Raw genomic sequence first — 20,487 nt, 5'->3', positions numbered from 1 at the left:
TTTTGGCTGAAGACATCATTAGCTGCTAGTTAAATTTTTCCTGCTAAAAGAAAGAGTTTCCCAAATGGATTAAGGTAGAAGGTTTATCCAAGATTAAAAGCCTAAATTTGGAAACAGGTTTGTGTTGTCCCCAGACGAAGTTCCAAAAGACACAAAAAGAAACAGAGCTCCTTAGGCAAAAATCACTTTTTGAATCCTATGAAATCATTGTAGAGACCAGAATTATTTAAAAAGGATTATTTATTAAACATATTTCTTTACAAAGTACAATCAATAGTTTGCATTAAATTTTGGGGTTTGGTATTTGCCTGTATGTACACAAAAGCTTATAACAGAAAATGTGTCTTGATTTTACACATGGGACACAATATAGAGTTACCATCATATTTTGATTTCTACCAACATAAGCAGTTGATAATAACTTTCAGTTTATCTGCTGGCTTTTTAAACTGAACATGAAGCAACAACATTTCTGCAGAGTGTCAGTATTTATCAATGTACTCAATTATGACAAAGTAGAAATGAATAATCCTTTGGAAAGTTTCCACTGAGTATGAGTGGAACATGACATTTTTGGCAGGTTACTGGACTATCCTTATGATTGTAAAAATCACTTTTTGCAGTTATAAGATAGGAAGAATTGAGGAGCTAGGTAAATTTAATAATACCCTATTAGCAGCAGTTGATAGTAAATGCAACATAACGTTTGTTTTGTCTGTCATACAAGGATGTGTCCTAGCAGACACTATTGTATTGTTCTCTACTTGAACAAAAGTATCTGCATGTATTGTATGTCTTTGGAAAAACAAAACAAAGATATAGAGACAAAAAGCCATTTATTGTCATGAGTGACTATTGCCATCAGCTAATATGAATGCATTGCTAAAAATTAGTGAAGACAGGAAAATGCTGTAAGGTAAATATATACAGAGTTAAAATACATTTCTTATCCACTAGATAGTGATTTTGTGGCACTGTGGTTTTCAGAATATAATGTCTTTTGAGAGCAATGTAATTTTCAGTGCAAGCTTAAGCAAAAATACCTGCCCACTGTCATAAACACGACAAACAAATCTGGAATGTTCAAAGTAAGTTTGTCTTCCACTTCTCCACTCTTGAGGCACCTTTAAGACATGGCACTTACTGTAAACCATCTAAGAATCGAGAAAAGCAGACACAATAAGCCTGAATTTTCCATAACAACTTTAAAGATCACAGCCAGAGTCACTTGCATAAGTAAACGATGCCTGTGTAAGGCTTGCCAGCAAAGCATCTTTCCTGAGAACGGAGCTGGGACACTCTCTGTGTATCATAAGTGTGCATGCTCAGAGCTGTGGTCGCTGTCGTGGCTGTCGTCGTTGGCTAGTGAGTCCCCCGTGTGCTGGAGCCCAGCGGCGCCGATGCCAGAGAGCTCAGAGGGGAGCAGCGTGCCCTTTTTCACATTCACCAGTTCCTTCTCCCGGGCTGCTGCCCCTTGCTGGCCCCCTTTTACACGCTTCCACTTCATCCGTCTGTTCTGGAACCAAACTTTTACCTTCACACAAGAAAAACAAAACAAGGAAAGAAAGATGGGGTCACTGAAGGTAAAAATGAACTTTCTAGCTGTAGCACAGCACTTGGGGATTGTATTTTTCTAATGTGCCTTTCTGTCTGGATGGTAAAGAGCTTAACAAGCTTTCCCTGAAGATCAGGCAATTCAGTTTTGGATAGGATGTGAACACTGGGGATAATGACTGCAAGGGAGGAAAAGGGGTTACTCTAAGAAGACAGCTGGGCTATCTGCTGCAGACAGCTCCATAGGACCATCTCAGAGCCCTTTAGAAAACATTAAAAAGTTCACATACTCTCGAAAAACATATTAATGCCATTTGTCAGAGAGAGAAACAAAGGCAAAATGTTTCCTGTCAGGGGACTGTGCAAAAGAACATACACTGTGAGTAACAGAGAAACCTTCATAGGAGGGTAGTTACTCTGGAAAGGAACTTGCATGAAAAGTTGCCATTGCTTTCTGCTTTGTTTCTGTAAACTGGTGATGAGTTTCAGGTGCAGCAATTTAAAGGTGCTTTTTTTATTATTGCTAAAGTATCTGAAAGAGCATTTCTTAACTTCAGAACTTAAGACTTCCCTGTCTATTTCACAAATGTATTCAAATTATTCTAGTTAACTGATCCTTTATTCTGCCATAGCCTTAGACCCTCGTCAAATTTTTCAGAGAAAAAAATACCCCCAAAGTCAGAAGGCAAGGCATTTATAAATTTGAGTCAAAATTGACAAATAATTTCAGGTAAGAATGAAAAACAAAATCACAATATGGAAGACTGAAAGTGTATCTGTGTTTAAGTCACGTTAAACCCCAAGATTTTCTCCAGCTGAAACTCATTTCCCCTCCTCCCCTTCTCTGTATGGAAATATATGAGGGAGAAGTAAACCTAAATTATTTGCACTGCAAACCACAATAGCCAAAAGAAAAGAAAAAAATGATGTGCATAGCAGCTGTCAAATATATTAGACCAGATTAAAGGCTGATTTCAGATCAGCTTAAAGTAATGTCACTGAAAACAGTATGAATAGAATATTGTTCGGTTTGATTCATGTAGAGTTAATGTTGCTGAAAAATCTCGTGTGCGTGTATGCAGCTCTTCAGATGAAGGTTCCGCAGAAAAATAAACAATGCCTGCAACATTTAACTTGGAAAAAAAGCAAGAAAGCTTGCAATGTTGGTATATCCTCTGCTGTGTTTAGCAGAATGTGTTTCAGAGTTTTAAAAGAATCAGCAAGCAACAGACACAGCAGGAAATATTGTACAACATGAGTAATAGAGCCACAAAAATGCTGTTTTGCTGAATCTGTCTTACACATCCAGGAAACATCACCGTTTTTAACCTTTACTATCGCTTTGAATTTTACATTAAAATTTTACTACAATTGAACTGATAGATAATGTCATTATCTTTATGTAGGTATATAGGAAGAAAGAGAGGTTATTTATTTTTTTAATACTCTATATTCCTGCTAAAGCCAAAGTGAGCTGTTAAAGCAAATCACTTGGGAACAGAGCAAAATGATTCCAGGTTAGTTAAGAGCCTTAAAGCACAGCACATCCTTTCCTCCGGTCAACTCATCAGAGTCAAAGAAATCTAGGTTGCTAAGTGAAATAAGTGTGAAAGGGAAGATATTTATGACTGGCTGCTGTGATGTTGGAAATTATCATACTCAGGACTGGTATCAGAAATGTCCTTGGAAACAGTGTCTTCAAAAGGGTACAGCATTGGCAGCTTTCTGGGAGAAGTGATAATGTTATTTTGTTTAGTTTTGGTGGGGTTTTTTTAAACAGTGAAGTTTCCCTTGCAAAAGGCACTGCTCTATTTGTGCCAGATAGTGCAGTAGATGCAACTCTAGTCATACTCCAAACATCAAAAATAATACACTTTGGATTGGACCCATTATCCCAGGATATTATCACACTTCTTATGAAATAAGGGCCGAGAGAATTTTCTGTGGTAAGAAGAAATTACAGGATTGGAGTAATTGCTAAGACGTCCAAGCAATTCTCTGGATATTTTTATGTCCTTGAACATTCACAGAATAATTCACAGCACTGAAAGCCTAAAACAAAGTAATAATATATACTAAACATGGTTTCAAGAAAAATGACAATGACACATTTGAAGTAAAAGTTTCAGTGCACAGCCTGGATGCAACCTACTTTAACTTACTGGAACAGGAGACATCCAGGCAAACAGCCTTCTGGATGCAGCCAGTTCTTTTGTGGATACTTGAGAAACTGAAGCTAATACTCCTATGGCCAGTCTGAAACTGTCCTGGATGGGACAGGAGTGAGCATGATGATTACTGCCTGGCTTCGGTTACAGGTGCTCATTTCTGTTCTCTCACAAAGCTAATTCTCACATTTGCTGAGCTGACCTTTTTTGACTGTTTTCTGCTATAATTTAATAAATTATTCTGCTTTTCATTTTTTATGACAATACATTTTGATTCTGCTTGTTAGAATTCAGGCCACTTCACAACAGCGGAGTTGAGAGGAGTCTGTCTTCCTGAGCATTAAACCCAAAAGATTAACACCAGCTTCCAGGTAATGAGTAGCTGAATCCAGGCTGGGAAGTACTTCTTCACTCGGATCACCAACCCTCAGATCAGCTCATAAGAGCCTTAAAGTGCCTCCACCACGGAATTAGTAGAGGTCAACATCTGCATATTAGTTGATATAAATCAATTAAGGGATGATGACTTCCCTTTTCAAGAATAAGCACAAGATACATTTACGTATTCCTCAGAGGATCCAGCATGCAACACTATGTCTGCACATGACCCATTGTATGGGAAACATGGCACTGGGCAAAGTTGGGCTGAAATGACTCCAGCTACCTTTGCATGCACTCTCTTGAGTGTAGAATGAAGAGAGTAACCCCAACAATCTCGTGGGAGGAAATATACTGCTGAAGGGCATATAGCCTTCCCATAAAGAGAAAATGGTAACTATGTTAAAAAGGCAAAAAAGGGGCTTTTCTTTCATTACTTTAAATAAACAGCATCTGATTTATTTAGAAAATATAAAATAAGCAATTTCCTTATTTGGTATGTAAAAGATTATTTTCAAAAGCTAGAAATCATTTATAATGAAGTTTATCATTGAAAATATTGTGTTTATTTTGCTGTCATTTGCTGTGTTAATGTACAGCAGGGCTCTTATATGAGGGAATACATTAGATATTTTTTAATACATGTTTCTTTATGTCCTGCATTATGAAGTACTGAAGTCCACTTTTGACCTGATCCAAAGTACACTAATGTCAATGGGAGTTTTTTCGTACAGTTCAATAGACTCTAAATGAAGACTTTAATGCTCATGTGCTGATAATATGAGACAGGTACTTCACTTGTTATTTCCTCTAGAGATCAAATTTAGATATTGGAATTCTGAACTTCCTTTGGAGCTGAAGAGCCAGTTATAGAGGGTATAATTGTTACTGATATGTGATCCATTGATATTTTAGATGGAAAGGAAGTGAGGCAAACTTTGTGTGAAGCAATTCAGAGCATCAGTTTATCTTGGTTCATGGAATAACATGCTTTTTAAACACACAACTCACTTAAATCTCACAGGTCTTGCATAAAATATGAATCAAAACAAAACACCCAGCGAAACATAAATGAGAGAGGACAAAGAAAGAAGATAGAAAATAAAACAAATAGAATAGAATAGAATAGAATAGAATAGAGAGGGAAGGGTCAAGAGTGACAGAAAGTGACTGAATGACTGAAAGAAAAATTAAGAAAAATTAAAATAAAAATAAAGGAGAGAGAAAAATTCCTTACTGAAGTGAATTTGAAAAACTCCTGAAATTTCTTCCAGTGAAAGAACTGGTGGTGACATTTACAACTTTTGCAAAAAATTATATCTTTTTAAAGTAGTTTAAAGATCTACTGTGACAAACTTAATAAGATTTACAAACCATTTAATGCTATTTTTCAAGTCTGAGTTAGCTCCAGCAGGACCTGAGCGTGGTCACCACCTCCCAGAATCAGGTCCCGATTGCCTACTGTTTGTTGAGATGCACTCCCTCTTCTCCACCCTTTGACTAGCACAACTTGACTGTACAGAGCAAGCATATGTACGCACAGAAAACAAAGGAAGTGGCGGGAAATGAGCTATATTAAAGATGATGGTAGCATTAACAGCTGTTTCTAAATCAGCACTTATGAGTCAGTCTATTGAGCACATCTGCTTACTGGCACGAAAGCCCTGTTTCCTTTCCCTTAGTCAACAAGTTGTTTAGCATCTGCATCTCCACATCTGATGATTAGACTGTTGCTTATGATACGAGTAAATTATTTCTCATCGCGTATCTCCTGACGTACGAGATAAATGTTTTTGCTGTGACCAATTTATTTTAAGGTCTACCTGTAGGAATCATAGGAGGGGAGTCAAAACAAGGAAGCTGACATTGTTAGTGTCTAGATTGCCAAAATAATATAGGTCCTTAGTAGTCTTAAGGGCCACATGATGTGCTGTGTTGCATGTGTGTCTTTAATACAACTTCCCAATGTGGACATCCAGACATCCTTTTGATTCAAAATGCAAACAGTTCCTAAACTTCTGATTTAATGCTCCTTCTTCAGCACAGCCTTTCAATCACGTTAACTTTAAGAATAATCGACTGAAAAATTAATTACTGAATTCAAACTACCTTAGTTGCACTATCTGCACCCTTTTTTCTTTTAAGAAAAAATACTTTATAAAAGCTATTTTCTGGAAATGAAAGATTCCTAAAATCAGGTTTTCTATTCCATTTTCTATTCTATTTTAGTGGCATGAGTCCCAAACAAGATTAAAATTTGAGGCCTGATATCTAGAGAACCTTAAAAATTAGAAACAAGAGTGCTGTGCCAGTTGTAACTGTTCTTTTGCTTTAACAGATCCATATTTCTAAGCAAGAGTCTTTGCAGTCAGTATCCTAAATGCCATGTTTCAATATACCTAAATGATATGTCAAGAAGTCCAAAGCATCAAGCCTTTAAAGCATTCTGCCCTGGTCAGCTGCTGTCCATTTCCTTTTGCTTTTATTATTTTTCAATCTGTCAATTTACTTTCCTCTAATACAGACAAACTTGTGAATAACAAAAAATAACCCTGAGCCTTTGAAATTAGAAAAAAAAATGAGGTTTACTTCTCAACTTTCTTTGGCCTTGAAAACATTCCTGTTATTTTTAGATAGTACACTTACGCTGCCAAGTTTTAAGGAAAGTCAAACTCCTGAGCTTTACAGAAATCCCTGGTGTTATACAGCTGAAGCTTACCTTCTTTGCATATGTAGAGATAGTATTTTCATGATAGTTTATTCAGAAAATTATAAAAGCAAATAGAAATGTACAACCAGAAAGTTTCCTACAAATAAATATGTATTCATAGAATATGACTTCAAGGATTTCCATTTTCTATTCCAAAGAAATTCTCATAAAAATTTCAGTTTTAGAGATTAAAACTAGTTTAAATAAATCTTAGTATTAAATGTCTTCTTAGTAATTATAAAATATTTCCAAAATCTATCACTTGAAGGAAATTGACTTCTCTTTGGAAATTAATGAGTGGTACCAGAACCTCCTGATTAAAATTACTGAAGTCACCTGCTCACTTATTTAAAATGATCTGCCCCGTGTTTCATTACAGAACTTTGCACTGAATGTGTACAAGTACTTTGCAGCAGCTGTTGAGAAAAAGGGGAGGTTTTGGCAGGTGCACAAAGGACAGCTGGAGCTTTTGGCACCCAGGAAGGTGTAGGAGTGGGTTCTGGTTTATCATTACATAAAAGTCAGTTGAGATTTTGGTACTGCTTAGGTGATACATTCTCTTTTCTACCTCCCACATTTAGACAGGGATGGAATAGACATTATATTTCAGAGCACAGCAGTGATAGCAGTACTTCATTCCAGTTTTAGAAATCTTTGAGACCACTCAGTTTACCTCCCTCTACTCCATCCAAAGGACAGTCACCTTCTCCACCAATGGTCTTCAAAACTGATTTCATGATCAAACAGTTAATCTGTCTGAATCAAAACCTCTCCAAAGTAGATTTTTGCCGTTAACATACCTTAGGCAGAAAGAGGCACACTGTCTCAGGTTTCTTCCTCCTACTGACTTGTTTTACGTAGTCTAAGGAAGTTGTTTTTTTCTTAAATTAGTCTTTCTTTTTTTAGTTAAAGGCAAAGAAAGGCAATCTGTGGGGCTGCTTCTAAACCTCTGTCTATCTTATTCTCCTGTAATACATCTTTTTTAGAGTCTACTTTCATCCATTTCTTCACATATGTATAGTAGCTAAAAGGGGCTTACAAGGAAAGAGAGGGACTTTTGATAAGGGCATGTAGTGATTGGAAAAGGGGGAATGGTCTTAAGATAAAGGAAAGTAGGTTTAAATTAGATGTTAGGAAGAAATTCTTTACTGTGAGGGTGAGGTTGCCCAGAGAGGTTGTGAACTCTCCATCCCTGCAAGTGTTCGAGATCAGAATGGATGAGGATCTGAGCAACTTGGTGTAGTGAACTGTTCCCTGCCCATGGCAGGGTAGTTGGAACTAGATGATCTTTAAGGTCCTTTAACCCAAACAATTCCATGATTCTATGATTGTGTAATTCCAAATCTACAAAATAAACAAATGGTGGAAAACTAATTTGTGGGGAAGATGACCTTTAGCTAAACTTTTCTCTTCTTTGTGTAGGCATTTACCTCCATGAATTACTCACATGTGGAGTATTTCACTTCATGATAACAAAATTGTAATGTGCATCACTCTGCACCCATTTTGCACAGATCAACTGAATGTGAAAGTTAAAAGATGGTAGGTAGCCAAGACTGGATTTTGGATAAGTATTTAGATGCTTCTCTTTCTGCTAGTAGTTTATTATGAAGAAAGACAAGTCCCTTGAGGAGTAGAAACCTGTGAAACCAGAAAGAGATTCAACTTTTCTCAATGGCCTACATAAAAAATATCTCCTTTATTCTACATGTTCATTTTTAACTCTCCAAAATCATTTGTTCTCCACTGATTTATTCTATTTCTTAAAGTGACAAATTTTAAAAGCTCCTCTTTCCCTAAACAGGTGACAGAGAAGCCACATCTTTCTCAACTTGAGCCTAAGAAAGAGCAGGCATAGGTAATGGCAGAGCCTCACACACTTTGTAAAAGCAGCTGTGTGAGCTGCTAATATTTCTGTCTATATCACATATGCTTCTTGGCACAGGCAGAGGTTTCTCCCCACCCAGCACCTCACAGGGTTTCTCTGCAGGTGTAGGGTCCATTCACAACTAACAGCTTGAGGCACTTGGATCTTTGCGTATTAATTGCTTGTTTGAATTCAATCAATACTGCAAATTAAATATGCTGATTGAATTTTTGCCATGTGATTTTTTTAAAAGAATTATTGGAGAAATCAAAATTATGCACAAGTTATAACTAAGTGTTCTAGCTGCATTCTTTCCTGAGAAAGAACAGAGGTAGCACGATAAGTCTTACTGCTGGTACTTATAATGTTCAAGACAAATATCAAAGTTTGATTTTATTAAGAGTGTTACTTTAAATAAACAAAAAATCTAAAGGATTTCAAACCACACAGCCTCATTATTATTGTGTGCATAGAGAGTGCTTAACACATGGAAATGTGTGGAATGAGCAGCTGCCTTTCAGAGAAGATGTGACAGCATGACAAATCAGACAGATATGGTCAAGCCTGTCCTATCAATACCGTTTGATTTTGTTTGATTTTTGTTTGAAAATATTTCACCACCTAACCTCAGAAGACTAGCTTCCTAAAGTAGAAAACTAGTTATGCCATGTGATGCATGAACAGACATTTGCACTTCCAAAGGCTGTGCAGAGCAAACACATGATGGAGGAATATTGAACTCCCTGTTTTCTTGCCTGGGTGACCAAGTGAAGCCATTCTTATCTTACTACTGAAGTCTAAAAAATGCAGTGATTAGCCTCCCTGGAACTTTTTAGTGCTGAGAAGTATTTTAATTATGTCACTTGTGATGAAGCTTTGAGGTAACCAGGTCTGGAGAAAAATTTTCTAATGGTAAACTTCATGTAGTATTTGCATGGTCTTAACAATGCAGTGCTACAGTGTTGGTTATGGTACTATACCAAAGTATAATTTAAATAATAGTGCTTCTTGCTTCTATCTCAGGCAGAAAAAGGCACCACAAAGCTTCTTTCTTGGTGACTCATTCCATGTTGGTACCACACGCATGGAAGTCCAACGCTGATGCAAAATCATTCCTCATTTGGGCATAATTTTGTCCTTTGCTTATGCAAAATCAATGGCTTTAGGCCTTTTATAAATGATTGATAGTTTCTAGGCAGATATTGGAAGTTAAAGTTGAGAAGAAACAAACTTTCTAGTTGCCATCAGCAGAATTTAATCTGACTAGGTGGGATCTTCTGTTTATGTTGGCAAGCAGAAGCATTACATATTTGAACTGTTTATTCCGGTAACCTTAGCTAGCCTGAAGAACTGCAACATTACTCTTTTGATTAGCTCCATGCAAAAAGATCTTGCGAGATGGAAAGATCTCCTACTCTTTCTATATTTGGCAGGATCAACTCCATAAAAATGTCCATTTTGCCACTCCTCTGATACGCCACTGCAGCTGCTTCCTCCCCTCATCCCACAGTGAGATATTAAAAAGTCTGCATGGAACCTTCTCCAAGTTTATCTGGAGGTACAAAAAAAAGCCAAGAATGCACTTGTCAAGGTTACAAATATCTAGGGAGCTCAGATAGTTTTTAGTCTAACTAGCTCTTCAAAATATGATAGAGGCTGCCAGCTGAAAATTGAAAAATCCCTGAGCTGGGATTGTGAGTGCACTCTATAGGAGAGGGAGCAGGAATTGTATGTACCTATATTTCTGGAATTCTTACAATACCATAATAGAGCCATCCTACCACCAGATGTGCTTATAATGCTCTCAAAGTGCACCCTTAATATCTAGGCAATTGAGGCACTTATTTCATTTCATCCTCCTGTCTTGTAACACAGGTTTCCTTTTTAGGGAGTGATAGGATTACTTCCTTCTCCTGAGCCATATGTTGTTAGGGGTTTTTTTTTCATTATTATTTTTGTGAAATGGCCTTCCATGAGTCATTTATGTTTGAGCTGATCTCGTAAGTTATTTCAAATGGAGCCTTACTTTGATGACTGCAGAGAACTTTAATACCCTTATATAGCTTTTTAAATATGGTAAGACATATGTTTTTTCTACAGCTTGTTTAAATGCCAGAAAGGTAATTATGAAGTGTTAGTTGGTCAGTGCCTCTTTTAATCTGTGGCGTATGGTAGAAATTATCACTATAGTCAAGAGGAAGATAGAGATTTCTTAAGATAATAGGCTCCGTGATTTATCTCACTTCTTGGGAAAAAAATGAAAGTCGTAGCTTTAGGATGACCTAACGATACTTTCCCCAGATTATTTTGTTGTTCTTCTGTCTCTGAATAATACATTTTTCATTTTTTTAAAATCCTAGTGAAAAAAATAATGCTAAACAAATAATTCCATCAGAGGTTAGGTCTGCTCTCAATTTTCTCAACTTCTCTATTTTCTGAGCAGATACATTAGTTCACCCAACAGCCACTGCTACTTTTTTGTCATTGTACTGTCTCAAGTAAGTTTCAGTTCTCTGTATGCAAATTCAGTGTTTCATGAGCAATCAAGAAATCTTCCAACACCAAGAGGTCTACAGCACGTGATGAGATCCAAAGCTATCACTTGTGTGTTCACTTATTTCAAACAAAGGAACTACTTCTACTTTCAAAGGAACTATCAACTATTGCATTTTTCGCAATGCAGCTTTGGGGAAAAATACTAAAGAAAAATGGTTCTACAAACAGCAATTTTCTAAAAATGCTACCTCACAGGAAAGGGGGGGGGGGGGGTGGGCATGGATAATTCCATCAATATATTTTAGATTTTTTTTTGCACCTGTTAAATGTAGGTATCAAATATGATCTCCTCTGTTGGGACAGATAGTAAAAAAAATAGTAGTAACGCTAGTAAGAATGAAAATAAGTGCTGGTATCTCACTCAAGAGTAATGATTCATTTTGGTAATGACAGAAAGACAGGTCCTGAAGGAGAATACCTTCTCTTAACTGGAGAGAAAAGAAATATTAATGTCACACCACGCTCACCCTGAAGTACGTTTTTAAGTCACTGGAGGAATACTAATGTAAAACAAGTATGCAAGAAGAGCCAAGTCTTTTGATTTATGGCATTCAGCTTCTGAAGTCTGCCATATACCACGGAAACCCACACCCAGATCTATGCTATTTACACCATTTTTCTATCGAAGCAGTATATTTGATTTAAAAGAGACATTTCTAGTTTACAACATTACTTGGCTTAGTGTGATTCAGCAACTGAAAAATATGTCCAGAATTTCCTCTCAATTTTCATTTTTTGATTAACAATGCAGTTTTTATGCTTTTTTTTGTTTCTTCTTCTCCTTTTTTTTAGACCATTTTACTGTGGCAAGATACAGAACTGGATTCTATCAAACTAAAAATCGTAATGCTTTCCTTTTCTAAGATGGTGTCAAACAGGAAGGCAGGAAGGAAGGCAGGAAGGCAGGCAGGCAGGCAGGAAGGAAGGAAGGAAGGAAGGAAGGGAGTAATCTCTGGGAGCTCAGTTGTCACTCCGGGATAATCTGGGGAAGCAGAAAGGATTAGATTGCATAATTAAATAGACTAATGACAATTCTATAGAAATGATCACAATAATCAGCAGAATGCTTAAAACTGATGTTTTGTGACAGCTGGAAAACAGCAAGTACTGCCATGACTTAAATGAATTCTCTGCACTTATGTAGCTGGGCTGCCTTTTCTCCTCCAGAGACAATATTCGATATTTATCTGTCTCTTTTCAGTATGCTAAATGCTTTTAGATTAACTGTTTCCTTCAGGATGGTGAACTGTCTCTTCATTTAGTTGTACTACTCAACCTGATCTTTGAAGAAAATAATATAGAATTTATTGGGGAGAACAGTTAAATTCTAGGCCAAATTCACCGTTATAAATATGGAGATATATTCAGCTGACTGATTCCTGTCAAATTGGCCAGAAAATATTTTTTAAAATTTATTTATCATTGTTCAGTTTCATGTCGACTCTACCTTTGTCACCAAGACAAGAATTCATTCCTTCTCCCCTTAACTGTCAAAATCAGGTGTGAATCTAAATAGAATAGGCCGTGGAAATGAAAAAAGGCAAAATTTTATCCATTTTTTGATACAGAATGGTGGGATTCACAAACATAACAACTGTATTTAAGTGACTGAAAATTACCCCAGTGGAACCTGGCGATGTGGTCAAATCAAACAAGAAATTGCTGTGTTTTTCTTGACAAGTTCAAAGGTACAGCCATTCTCTAGAAGCTTTCAAAGAAAAAAGCTGTTGCATTTGCTTTTTTGAGTAAACATGCTATCTTTTTTTTTTAGAAAAGGCTGGATTTTTGCTGATATGTCTACTTATGGCAGGTGTTAAAGAAACTCAAGAAAATTGCATATCTGCTTCTATGTAAATTTCACAAATCATTATGCTATGTTGATACCTACTTTTGACTATATCCTCATCTTATTGATTGCATGATAGCAATCCCTCAATCTCATATTGATTCCTGAAAAAAGAATGATTGTCTATCAGTAGGCAAAAAGCTTTCCATTTTAGTAATAAAACTGTAGGAAACATTTCATCAGATTTTGTGTACTTGAGGCCAGTATTCTAAACTTCTTTACTGAAACACATTTTCAAAATGTGTATGTTGATGTAATTATTATTTGGAATGTCACTTCACTACCTATTTAGTGTATAGAGATGAGACCCTGAAACACTTCAATACATGTGTAACATGGATATTTCCATTAGAAATCAATGTGATGACATGCATGATGAAACTTAAGCACATGAAGAAGTGTTTCCTGGACCAGGGTTTGGTGAACAGGAAACCAACAACAATGATAAGAAATTCCATCATCTCCTCTGCTTTCACAGAGCAGGGTAAGATAAAGGGGTTTAAAATGCCTGTATCCCAGTTTTGCTGGCGTTCCCATTTTGCTGCCATCTGGAAACAGGATGTTCAGAAACTCTGGATTAATGGCCATTGGATATACTTAATAGACTGAACCAAGATGCTCATATTTGTTGCATGCAGACAAACCAACTACTTGTACATACGGTGTCTTCAACGACATCAGTTTGGACAGTTTAGAAAAGACATGCACTCATCTAACAGATCTATGACTTGTGCTTTTATCTTCCATCTCTGCCTAATGGATGAAATCAATCTGTGTTACATATAAAAGTATAAATTACTTGCACAGCAGAGAGATAATAAAGGTATATAATGTTGCTAAAAACATTCAATCTGACATATAAACATAAATATTAGTATTATAAACAGGAGCTCTATGTCAGGAGCTACTAACCACTGGTACGTATTGGTCAGGAATTTAAATTCATTATTTTTCATCAGTACCTGTCTTTCAGTGAGGTCAAGGTTTACTGCTATCTCATATCGTCTCAGCCTGGTCAAATAGTTATGATGAGCAAATTCTGCTTCTAGCTCTCTGATTTGCTCCTTGGTGAAAGCTGTCCTTTCCTTCCTGGGTTTACTGTTGACCTCTGTCTTGTAGTTTCCTTCTTGGGAATCTGAAAAAAAATAAAAAGCAAAAATGGATGTAATGACAAGTGTACAGCTAAATAGGAAACAAGCCCAATGACAACAAGAAGCTAAAGCTACATTCTTCAAACTTTCTTTCTGTCTCTGAAACACACCCTTGCTTTCATTCCTATTGATCCTTCACTGTAAATCAGGAAAGCAGAAGTAATTCTGGCAGACTTGAGCTGCTACTTCCATTCACACACATCAAACTTTAGCTTAAAACCTTGCAGTGTTTTATTTTCCAACAATTCTCTGAAGAATTTCTGCAAAGCTTCAATTCCTTCCCACAGCTGGCAACTCTCAGTGCATCCAACCAGTACAGGATATGTATCATTTGATTAGTGTGTAATGAGTAATATTTCAAGAATCTCTCTCTCCTATCATTTCACTAATATCTTAAGCCAAAGCTGTTTTACAGCATACACTTTAAGGTTTAGTCCAATTGCACTTTCAGGGAAAGATAACAGTCAAAGCATAGGAAAGTGAACACACATCAAAAAGAAATTGGTTAGCATGTCCCATGGGATCTTCTCATACTCATGCTGTGGTACAGGTAGGAACTTTTTGCCACAGCTAGTATCAGTATAGGAAATTTGCTACCACTAAAGCTCATTACCTAAGGAATACTTTGGCTACAATCAGAGGAGCTTTTCTGAAAGTTTCATTATTGCCCTCATGATTCCTTTTACTCTCAGAAACAGGTACATTTGGTCCTGACCCAAACTACTATAACTCAATAACTCAGTGGCAGTCATTCTGTTGCTGTCAGTGAAGTCAGTTTAAATAAATGAAAGATCAAACTGTAAGAATAAAAAAAGAGAGAGTGGAAAGGAAAAAGAAGGAAGAAAAAAAATAAAAAGACCAGACGTTTGTAATTTTGGGTATGATACAACACCTATAAATCCAAAATTAGCAGGAGATCAGTACGAGTATCATTAGTCAAATTCTGGCCTCACGAACCATCTTAAAAATGTCACAGATTAATTCACACTTCAGCTGCTGATTTAAATAGAAACCTGCATCAACATCCAAATGAACTGGCTCACAAAAAAATCACTCCCTGGGACTCTGTGTCAGATGAATCATTGGCATGCCTGAGCCTGTCCAACTGGCCAGTGACTCTGGTTTCAAATCTACATTTTATAAAGGTATAAGAATGTTTTCACTTTTTGTCAGTCGCTCTGTTACTTGGAAGGAAACTTTGGTGGGTTTTTTGTTTCATTTTTTTTTATGAGAACTGTTGATGCTTGACTGAATTCTACAGTCATTAATTTAAAATGTTTTAGAGCTAATGGCTGCATATCACCAAACCTCTACTTTTGCTGACGTGACACGGAATTTTGCTTCAAATGTGTAGTGTACTGCTGGCTGTATGAATGAGGGTATCCACCAAAGTTGTTGAGTGGATCTGGGAGCTGTTCAGCCACAAGTGGAGTAGGGATTTCCTAGGGTAGGACCACATTAGATGGCAGGCCCATTGACAGTAATGTGGAGCCAAGGTCCACTATCCAAACTCGACATAGAAAACTTGACATATCAAAACCACCTTACACCTAGAAATTCACATTTCTTCCTTTATACTAGTAGGCAAACTAGAGTCACTTTAACTTCTCTCCATGTTTTTCTGTTTCAGGAACATGCACATTGCTTTTTTCCTTAAAATCGCCTTGTCTGCCATGCTATTATAATGTCCAAATACTAGTAGATCACCTGAATTTAAATACTTAAATCCTTATATCCCCATTCCATTGAACCACTGAAGAGAGATACCTAAAGAGAAATACCAAATTATTCTTGGCTTTTGAGCTTACCATTTTTATACTGCCAGGTGTGTTTCTTACAGATTTGAAAGCAGGTGGGTGTGCAAAGTCCTTATATGCAGTATGACACAGAAATTAATTTCATGAAAGTAATTTCTAAAGTCCTTTTATAACTGTCCTGGGCATGCCATGCCTGTGTGAGACCATGAGCCAAGAAGTCTTTCCATGTCAGTACTTGTTGTAAGAAAGATCCATGGCTGACTGGTTTCGAGACTAAATGTTGTGACCTTAAATAAAATTAATGTACCTACATATGACACTGACACCGTATTGAAAATTAAACACTAGAAGTGAAGACATAAGCCTGGATACACAACAGAAAGAGGGGTCAAGGCTATAAAGCCTTGGTAGCTACTTCTATTGTGAATATTTGAAGGGAAAACTTCAGTAGTACCCATCCAAACGTTTCCCAGTAAGATACTGATCTCTTTAAGTGACTGAGACTTGTACCATGAGCAATTTTTGAAAGCAAATGGTTCCAGGAGGAAAACAGCTTTGCTGTACAGCAGCAAATGGTTTTTCATAACATTCAGAGCCAATGGTTCTTGAGATACTGAAAAGGGAAGGGAAGGAATACTGAATAAGGAAAGGAAAATATAACTGCATGAGTAGCGTATGTCTGTCATCTTTGCCAACAGAGAGGATTCAGAACTGCTATCAAAGTTAGCCCACACAGATCCAGTGCAAATGTAAGCATTTCTGGACTATTTGTTATTTAGACATTTCTGCCATTGCTGGATACTATCTTTAATTCTATGCTGGATTCTAAGTGCCTGACAGCCATAGTTTTGTCACCAGTAAGATTTCATCAGCAGACTGAGACAGTGGAAAAGTTGCAGGGTTTTATTTTTTTTGAGAATATCATTGATTGGATTTATAATAGTTGAGATACACTAAAGACCACATGGTATATTCAAACACTGCTGAAAGCAGAAGTTGGAGAGGTACACAGACACCTGGGACAGGTACAAAAAGCTTACTCCCTCTCAATATTGAGGTTAATGCAACAGAGAAACTGGAATCCCAGGAAATTTCTATCAACAAAGATATGGCCAGCAAGACAATGGTATTTTGCTTAATGCAATTGAAATAGTGAAAATATGCCTAAAAAGAGACTTAAATGGATACCAGTTAGGTGATCAAGAGTTATGAACCCTCGTTGTCATCTGACCTGCTCACTGCAGTGTTTCTGTGGTTCATGTACAGCTTGCCTTTTATGTCCTATTGATGTCATACTGCTTGGAATTGTAGTTTTAAAACTTCAGGTTGTTTTAATTTCCAAGGAGAAAGAATCTAGGTTTACTAATCGGTTGTTGGTTTTTTTTTAATAGTCTCTATAAAGCCAAGATTGGGAACTCCCATCTCTTTCTGACCTTCAGGACTCTGTTCATATCACCTGACTAGCTTCTCTTTGGTGGAAAATGGGTGGGAGACTTGGAAGAGATTCCTGGCAGAACTCACGTCAGCCTACATCTGTTTTGCAGCTGTTGCAACTAAGACAAGAAAAAGGTCCCAAGAACCTTAGTTTTCTTCTACTGGCTACATCTTATGCCAAGTGGTAGGTGTAGAGGCAGAGAACAAAGCCTAGGGGGAACTAAGTTAGACTACTTGCCTCTCAAAAGGCACACATAAAATACATACAGATGGTACAAACCACTTGATGAAAAATACAGTAATCTATATTGTCTGTCTTCCACCTTCTGCCAGACAAATTCTGGCACAGTTTCAGAAGATGTAGCCTACATGCAGGTATTTGTACCTTATCAGCCTCTCTTTTGGAAACCTTTGTTCTTTGGATGTCAAGTAATGTAGGCAGTTAAACACTGCTTTGAGGGATGCAGGTCATGCCTCTTTCTTAGAACCACTTTTATCACTTTTCAAAGACTCCAGGCAGCATCTTTAATGTCTCCTGTTAGACATAAGTGCTTGTTGGTAACTGATGTAAGAAGGTACCATTTGAAAAGACATTCAAAATTATAAATGGCTGTTCCACAAATCTTTAAAGACTTAGATTTTTGCCAAGTTTAATAACAGCTCAAGATTTATTAAAAAAAAAATCATTCCTAATCACACTATTCCCCACCCTCAAAAGTTACTTTTGCTTTTCTTTAAGGAAAGGTTTGTTCTTAATCCTAACATTTGTATTCTCCTACCAGAGTTCCTCTTTCCTTCTCTCTACATCAAGAGATCAAATATGCCAAGCAAACACAGGATCAAACTCCTGTGTGTAGAATATGAAAAGTGATAATTTTAGTGGTTTTACTTATGATGCATGCCTAGGAAAAAAAAAGACTGATCACAGAACATGGAAAGAGACTGATGGGGATAACCATGGTACAAAGATATGCTAGTAACCAGGTAGGGTCAGGATCAAAGGCAAAATGTGCAAGAAGCACCTATTATTTTTTCTTAGATTAGTTCAACAGTTGACATACCTTCATTTCGCAGACAGAAATGAACCTTCAGTTAATACCAGTAATATAAAACCCCAGACAAAAATTTTCAAAAATAAATCAGATTGCTAGTGTTCTACTAGCAATTACAGAAGGTTTTCAGATCCTGACATCCATACTGAGGGTGAGTAGTGACAATAACCACTAGGGATTTGTGACAAAATGGCCATCAGAATTTCACCCCATTGTTCAATCTTCAGGTTTTCAGCTTTCACTAACAGTTTCCAACACTTAACCTTGAAAAGCCCCTACCATTAGCAAACCATTTCTAAATTTATTTCACTATTACCTTATAGTGAAGTTGGATAAATTAAATATTCTTAATTGCATGCCTTCCTATAAATGATGACCAAGTGTTTTCAGAAAACAACTTCTACACAGGTATGTACTTTAAAATGAAGCAATCTATACAGAGTAATAAAAGCAAAAATCTTGCTACTTCTAAGTAGTTTAATGTGTGAAAGGAAATTTCTTTCAAATATAAATCTTTGACATTTGTTTAAATCACTAACATGTAAACAAAAGCTTCTAGACATCAATAGAACACAATATGGGATTCAATTCAAAATGCTTGCTTTCTTTTCTTTTTTCTTTTGAGATATGAGCAATATGAACTAAGGGAAAAGTAGGAAGGGGATGGTGCAAAGGTCTCCATATGGTTCCTATTTTTTTGCCAGAAACTACATGCGAGAGCAAGATTTACCCAGAAAGAGTTACTTTCAGACATTTTTGACATTTAATACGGTACATTATGAAGATTTTATATGACTTTTTTTATAATTTTTCAATTCAAAGTTGCTCAGAATTAATATGAAGAGTTACCCTGTATCCAAAACACTGCTCTTTGCTTTGCAGGATCATAATTTAAATCCTTTTGCATATGATCTTTGTACAAAAGAAAAAAAATTAAGTCTACATATCTATGTTTACTTTGATGCACCTACTCTTATTTGCACCAAATGTTGCAGACTTTATTAATCTATTTTTGTTTCATAATTTTCCTTCTCTTCACAGTCATTTAAATAATGTTCTTAAAAAACTTTGCCAAGTGAAAAAGTATACTTCCAAATCACTGAACACATTCAGTCTGAGTGCCTCTTTTGAGAATGTCATTAAAAGTATTTCTGGAACTGCAATTCACTAAATATTGGAACAAACAACATCATCATTTCCATAATTCACAACTCTGCATGTGCAAATGGGCAAAACGGCACAGTAGCACAAGTACAATATCAAAATTACATGAATCTTTCTTTTCAGTCTAATGAAAGCAAACTTTTGTTTGCTTATTGAGTTAATGCTTTCTAACAGTCTGTGACAATTAACAATTTAAAACAGCCTCATATCTGCACCCAAAAAAACCACTGAAGTGGCATAGCAAAACCTGTGGGTATTCTTAAACACACTGTATACTGTCCTAAACCATTACCTACTAGCTGTTGCTGCCAACATTTTGTTATTACTGCCTTCTGAAAGTAAAAGTCTAGGGATTATACTGCAGTATCGGAAACATTGATTCATAACATTGTAGCAGCTAATGCTGCAGGTTCTTGAAGATACCTCTGCTGTTCTTCTACCTTCTAACCATATCCCAGGTACAGGTCATTGCTTCTTCAAACCATGCAGATATGGAAGACAACATACGTATTCTCTCATGTGAGTAATTACCCTAGTGAGTAGATCTTCATGTGGAAGACACTATTCTCTGTTCAAAGTGTGTGTATAATCACAGCTTATTATAGGAAAGGAGACATGGGATTTCTCTGAAAATATCTTTACAGGCCTCATTTTAATACCACTTTTTATCCAGTGGGATTGACAATTCCCATTTGGACTTCTGCAAATACATCTCTTACATGCCGCATTGAATAACAGATGTGCTGGGTTTTGCCTTTTTATCAAATGAGTTTTATGACTTGCTTTCATGTAGAGGAGCTTCATTAAATGATGTTGAGACCTGCCAGGACCGTCTCCCCAGTGATTAGGA

The 20,487-nt window shown here is 36.6% G+C and overlaps 1 protein-coding gene across 1 annotated transcript in view; it reads right to left on the bottom strand.

Annotated features, from left to right (window-relative positions):
* Positions 1-222: 222 nt before the first annotated feature.
* MEOX2 (mesenchyme homeobox 2) overlaps positions 223-20,487 on the bottom strand; it is a 53,233-nt gene continuing 32,968 nt past the window's right edge. The window contains exons 2-3 of the mRNA XM_032110580.1: positions 14,042-14,214; positions 223-1,534 (exon numbers count right to left, since the gene is read on the bottom strand). Coding sequence (XP_031966471.1) covers positions 1,310-1,534; positions 14,042-14,214 — 398 coding nt within the window. The 3' untranslated portion in view covers positions 223-1,309. The remainder of the gene's footprint in view (positions 1,535-14,041; positions 14,215-20,487) is intronic.

This window comes from Corvus moneduloides, chromosome 1 (genome assembly GCF_009650955.1).
Source record: "Corvus moneduloides isolate bCorMon1 chromosome 1, bCorMon1.pri, whole genome shotgun sequence".
Lineage (NCBI taxonomy): Eukaryota > Metazoa > Chordata > Aves > Passeriformes > Corvidae > Corvus > Corvus moneduloides.
The sequence above is the reverse complement of the archived record's forward strand: the minus strand, read 5'-3'. Positions and strand labels throughout refer to the sequence as shown.